The sequence below is a fragment of the Myotis davidii genome, unplaced genomic scaffold (genome assembly GCF_000327345.1).
Source record: "Myotis davidii unplaced genomic scaffold, ASM32734v1 scaffold187, whole genome shotgun sequence".
Lineage (NCBI taxonomy): Eukaryota > Metazoa > Chordata > Mammalia > Chiroptera > Vespertilionidae > Myotis > Myotis davidii.
The window spans coordinates 6,416,464-6,422,938 of NW_006383018.1; the positions used below are offsets into that span (position 1 = coordinate 6,416,464).

General features: G+C 37.7%; 1 protein-coding gene across 2 annotated transcripts in view; it reads right to left on the minus strand.

Annotated features, from left to right (window-relative positions):
• Positions 1 to 6,475, minus strand: part of SLC25A13 (solute carrier family 25 (aspartate/glutamate carrier), member 13) — a 132,979-nt gene that overhangs the window by 77,582 nt on the left and 48,922 nt on the right. For both annotated transcript variants that reach the window (XM_015558316.1, XM_015558315.1), the window contains one exon: positions 2,370 to 2,509. In XM_015558316.1, the coding sequence (XP_015413802.1) occupies positions 2,370 to 2,509 (140 nt within the window). The remainder of the gene's footprint in view (positions 1 to 2,369; positions 2,510 to 6,475) is intronic.

The window sequence follows — 6,475 nt, forward strand, 5'->3', positions numbered from 1 at the left end:
AACTGGCATTCCATTGGCATTCATATAAAGTCTATTATGATGCATCCCTTCCTTCCTTTCAATCTGGGCCTGGAGTGGGACATAAAAACAGGCCCTACCTGAGCTATTTGAGCCTAGTAAAAGTTGAGCATGTGCATTTGGGCTACAAAGTCAAAACCATCCTAGGCAGGACACTGTGGATGGGTCCATTCAACATTAGAGTGGAGTCAAAATCTAGTGAATGCCCTACACGGTGAAGCAGGAAACCTCATCAGTTATCCCTGAGTCATCTCATCTTTGACTGACTTCTCCACATCTTGAGAAAGACCTAGACTCCGCTGGGAGTGGTAGACAGTCGACTCAATGCAGCGTAATTGATGCTTGCTTAAAGAAAAATGTGATCAGCCTTACTACTGCTAACATCCTATTAAGACTCAAAGTTAATTAGGCTGTATTCCATAAAGTCAATTTGAGGCATTTGTCTCAATAGCATTATTGTAATTATTCCTCATCAAAATGAATACCCCCTCTAACTGCATGCCAGTGTCTTGTATACACAACAGCAAAAATCCAAGTTAAATTCCATTCTCCACCTGAGTTATTTACATAGGTTTATGTTGATATAGAACTGCCCATGGGGATTCATAGACATGGCCATGTTTTTTAAAGAATAATACAAAAGCAGGTTTAAGACATCGTGTTGTAAAGTTCCAAAAGCGAGGAAAATAAAAGCAGAATAAACAGCATGACACCTTCATACATCATAACAACACCAGTGAAAGTCAAAATGAGAAGCACCTGTTAAAGTCAACCTATCACATATGCTGGTGCGGAGGTATGGATGCCACAAATCGCTGACTGAATGAGCACATGGCAGTGTATGTGTGAGCCCCAAGGATCCTCCACCTCCACCTCCACCCCGAATCTGTTTCCACCCACTTCTCAGAAGGCTCTGACAAGGTCTCGGGCACACAAGAGAAGCAGGGACATCAGGGTACCTGCTGCTGACATTACCAGTGACAAAGAACAGAAGGTGGTTTCTCTGGCAAAATTTTTCCTCAAGACCTTGAATTTAACATAGCAAACAGATCTCTTTAAATGACTCTTTCAAACTATTGCATTTAAAAGTCCTGGCCAGGTAGCTCAGTTTGTTAGAGTGTTGTTTCCATAGCCAAGACGCATAAATGAGTAGAACAACAAATCAATGTCTCTCTCTCTCTCGCTCTCTCTCTCTCTCTCTCTCTCTCAAAAACTCAATCAATAAAACATTTATAAAATACTACATTTAATAAAATATCAAATTTAATTGTTAGAAAAACAAAAAAAAAATGCCTAAAAATCCAAAAGAAAGAGTGGTTTATCATACAGACCCACAAGTAGGTAATGGTGTCTGGGGCTAAATGTTAATGTCATAGTTAAAAAAACATTTTAAAAAGTATGCTTCAAAAGGAAAAGTACACTATAATCCTGTTTTCTTACTACTCTTCCTTTGGCATCATCAGTGGTCTAGTGATACGATCACATTGGGGGGGGGGCGAGGGGGGGGAGCAGGAGTGACGAGGCCAGACACATCCTAGAGAAATGTCGACAACTCCTAGAGAAATGTTCAACCCTGGACATGGACAGCAGGTGCCCTTTCAACAGTGGTTCTCAAAGGAAGCACCTGAGAAGCTTGAAATGTCCTAATGCCCAGATTGTCTGCCTCCTCCCCACCCCCCACCCCCACCCCAAATCAAACCAAATCTACTCTCTAGAGGTGGGGCCTAAGCAATGACAGTTTTAAAGCTCGCCAGGTAACTCCAACATGCAGCCAAGTTCCAGACTCTGGGCCTTGTCTATGCAAGGCCTCAAATGAAACAATAGTACTGTTAGATGCTAATAAAGACATCTACCCGCCAAAACCGGTTTGGCTCAATGGATAGAGCGTCGGCTTGTGGACTGAAAGGTCCCAGGTTCGATTCCGGTCAAGGGCATGTACCTGGGTTGCGGGCACATCCCCAGTGGGAGATGTGCAGGAGGCAGCTGATTGATGTTTCTCTCTCATCGATGTTTCTAACTCTCTATCTCTCTCCCTTCCTCTCTGTAAAAAATCAATAAAATATATTTAAAAAAAAAAAAGACATCTACCCATTTCTCAGGGGAAAATGAAGTATTGGTAAATAGCAGTGGAACCAGTCATAGTCAAGAGTTGAAGTTTCAAGTTTTCCCCTTCTGACCTACATGATCTTTGATCAAATCACTTGATTTCCTAGAAAGGGCTCCCACCCAATCTGTAGGAGCCCATTCTACACCCTGCTGGAGAAACGTTTCCAGATGGGATGGGCTGGTCCAGAGTTCCAAAGTAAACCAGGACCCCAGTCTCATTTATTTACTCTTTTCAAGAGACCCACCAGCAAGAACTGAGTGAATTCCGCGTATGTCAGGCATCTCTTTCTTTCTTTCCCAAAATGTAGTTGCACAAATTCTGAATCCCAGTTAAATGGGATACGTTGATGAATTGTGGTCTGTTCAAAGACTTGTTTAACGTCCTCTGAAAAGAGAAAAGAAAGGTTGATTAAAACAAAGCCACTCAGGTTCGCCCTTATAAAATCTGCTATTAAATGGACATTGCTACTTTCTTCTTATAAAAGGTAACTCAACTCAAAAAAAAACAAAAACCCACACAGATTATAAAACCATGGCAGAAATAAAAGTTGGAATCCTCATGGAGTCAGTTAAAAAATCAAAGTTAATAATCCTACCATATAAAGGGGGGAAAACATCACACACACATACACATACACACACACACACACCTGTAAAAGGCAGTACGAAACTAAATCAAAGTAATAAACTATATATCTAATATCGTAATCTCATATGTTTTGTTTCAACAAAAATTATTTTCTAGGCATAATGGATATAATTCAATCTTCAGTAGCAGGAAACATATACAAGGGTGGCCAAAACAGGTTTACAGTTGTAAGTACACAAAAAACAGAGTTTGTTCTTGTATTATTATTTATTAACTACTGTATTATTTATGTGTACTACAAGTATAAACCTACTTTTGCCCAGGCCTGTGCATACAGAAACACATATGACACTAAATGCAGTCCTTTATCAAGTTATTGAAATGTTTTTGAGGATTTAGAAATCAGTTAGATAAATCTTAAAGCACATATTCAACAGCACTAAGACCTTTTTTGAACTTTAGAAATTTCCACTATTTATCAAGCCACGCTTGAAGACAAAGGTGGTGGGAGGAAAAGCCAGCAGCCCAATTTTTTAACTTCCCATGGCATACGTTTAGCTTGAAATAAGTTCTCAAATGGTTCAAATTATCCCATTTTAAGATTGGCTACCAAATGTGCTAATATTGATTCTTCACCTCTTTTTATCCTCTACTACAAAACTGTAAGAGGACTGACAGAGAAAAGAAGACAACAATATGAAAACCCTTACTTTTCTAAAGCTTCATGTTTTTATTTGCTGGTCTCCTCCTCCTTCCCCGCCCCTCTCTACCCCCTCCTACCACCTTCCCAAAAGTGTGTGTTTGGAGGTTAGAGAGAATACAGGTTATTATTATATTAATGAAATCTGTCCTGGCCTTCACATCGTCAAATATAACTACTAAACCTGCTTATTTTTATGAGTAAACTGTGCCTGATACCTTGTTTTTTACCTGTGTCTAAAATAAGAAAAAAGAGCAAAGTTCGTTAGTCCTATAAAGGATGCCAAAAACTTTGGCACATGTTTCCACTGTTTCCCCCAAATTTCCTATTTCCACCCCCATGACACCCACAAGATTTTATTCCATGAGTTTCAAGTTTCCAGAAAATTTTAAAGTCTTGCCATGAAGAAACAGTAGTGCCACCACCAGCTTTAAGGTTGGGTGTGTATTTGCACAGAGAAGGTAGTAAAAATCAGAATTATGCCAGGCATAAATTTTATGAAAGGTGGCAGAAAACCTCTGGCTGGCCCTGACAGCAAAATAAAAAGTTTTAAAGGGCAACCCTCAATTTCTTTGAATTTATTCTGTCTTCTCTACTTCTATGGGGGAAAAGGACATAGAACATAGAAAAATGAAATGAATCAAGAATTGGAATTTTTTTACAAAAGGCAAGACTCCATGAGGACGTGCGGAGATGGAGGGGTGGTCCTCAGTGAAAAGAATTAGGTAGAGGGAGACTCCACAAGTTTTCTTCGGCTCTAAAACACCTGAGAAGAAATTATCAAATTCAAATTCAAAGAATGGGTTCAGATTGTACTAAATGGTAGCTGATATTTTATAGGCTCTCGCACTGTGCCAGGTATTGTTCTCATGGCTATGAATGTGGAAGTCTTCAGTAGTAAAAATAGATATTAACTCAGATAATCTGTAGCTCCTGTCCAGTTATCAAATTCTATAGATCTATGTAAAGCAGGCTCAACAGAGGTTTAAGGAAGGCTCCTACAATCTTCTAATATAGAACAACAAATTATCCAATGAGAATTGATGTTCCAATGAAAAAGATGCAAAAGAAAAAACACAATTTTTTACACTGTAAATAAAATTTTACAGTACAAGAAAACATTAGAGAAATACTATACAAACCATAATGGCTTTCTGGCCATTTTTCTGCATTCCGGTGAAATAAATATTCCTTTCCCTCAAGCATCCTGATGAAATTAAGTGGTAATGTAATAATCATAGGGCAGCTGTCAAAAATGAGGTCCTTCCTTTCCAGGAAGGAAAGTAACAGGAGGTATTAGCCCACAGAAAGTAACAGAAGGTATTAAGGCTAGAGCCTTTTCCACTATTCCACAGAGCTCACCTCTCATGCAAATGTCAGCCTGAAGTACTGAAATCTAGTCACACTACATGAGAGAGCAGTATGCGATCCCTAAGATAATCTCAACTCTACAAATTGTCAGCTCTATAGACCTGTACTGTTTAAGATTTCTCCATGCCTTGTGAGGCAATGAAAGGTAAGAATATGCCTCCTATCTTATAGTGGGAAAATCAGAAACAAATAAACCAAAATGGTTTTGAAATTCTGTTCTGTACTCAGGCTTCTGTGGAAAATTCCATGAGATTTACCAAGAAAAACTCCAGGCGTCAACCTTAGGGCCATCCTATCACTAAACCTTTACCATTTCCTGACTTTTGCAAACCTAACTTGTACTCCTGGAGAGAAAAGAGGAAACTCAAAGTGTTTTAGGTTTTCTTGGTAACTTACAGTTCAGTGTACTATATACATAACTATAACTCATAACTCACTTGCTGACAGCTTTCAAATAAGCATTACTTGGCAGATTTATCATTCACTTCAAAAGAATTAGAAGAAGGTCTCTCCTGGCCTAACACACAAGTTCTTAAAATCTTACCAGGTTGAGGTCAGAGAAGCAAAGAAGCAAAACTGAATTAGCACTGGAATATGAATAAAGCACTGGATACATATTTTGGACATTCAAGGTCATATATTTCATAGCTCACCCAATCCTACTTAAAGTAAAAACAAATTAGAATGCTTATCTCTTAAAGTATAATCATTGTTATTTCAGTCTGTGCCAAACAAATTATGTTTGGAAGGATTATAGGAAGTTCCCATAACATACCGATAATGGTGATATTATTTAAAGCAAGACTTCACCAAATAAGCTCAAGGATTCTTTGAGTTTATTTGTGGGACTTTGCTTTCTCTACAAATGTTCTGAGCCTAAAAGTCTGCTGTATTTTTCTTTCTCAGTGACAAAAAGACAACTACAAAGTGACAACTTTTCTTTCCTAAATATAACCTCAAAGTCAACTAATTTCCCCCAAGTTAATAAATTTCCCAGGCTACAGAGTACAGTTGTAGTAGAAAGGTTGTTATTTTTAAAAGCTGGTTGCAGATGACATGATCTTGTATATAAAAAGCCCTAAGGAATCCACTAAAAAACTATTCAATGAGTCCAGCAAGATTGAAGGATACAAGATCAATATATAAAAATCAATTGTGTTCCCATACACTGAAAATAAGCAACCCAAAAAATGAAATTAAGAAAACAATTCCATTTCCAATAGCCTCACAAAGAATAAAATACTTAGGGATAAATTTAACCAATGATATGCTAAACGTATTCTCTAAAAAACTATAAAATACCTTTAAAAGAAATTAATGAAGACCCAAGTAAATAGAAAGACATTTCATGCTCATAGATTGGAAGACTTAATACTGTTGAAATGGAAATACTCCCCAAAGTGATCTATAGGTTCAGTATAATCCTTATCAAAATTCAAGCTAGCTTCTTTGCTGAAATTGACAAGCTGATCCTAAAATTCATATGGGACCCGGAATAACCAAAACAATCTTGAAAAAAAATAACAAAGTTGTATTTCAAATTTATTACAAAGCTATAGTAATCAAGACTGTATGGTACTGGCATAAAGATAGACATATAGACAAATGCAACAGAATTGGGAGTCAAGAAATAAAACCTTGTACTTATGGTCTATTGGTTTTCATAAAGGCTGACAAGATAATTCCTAGGG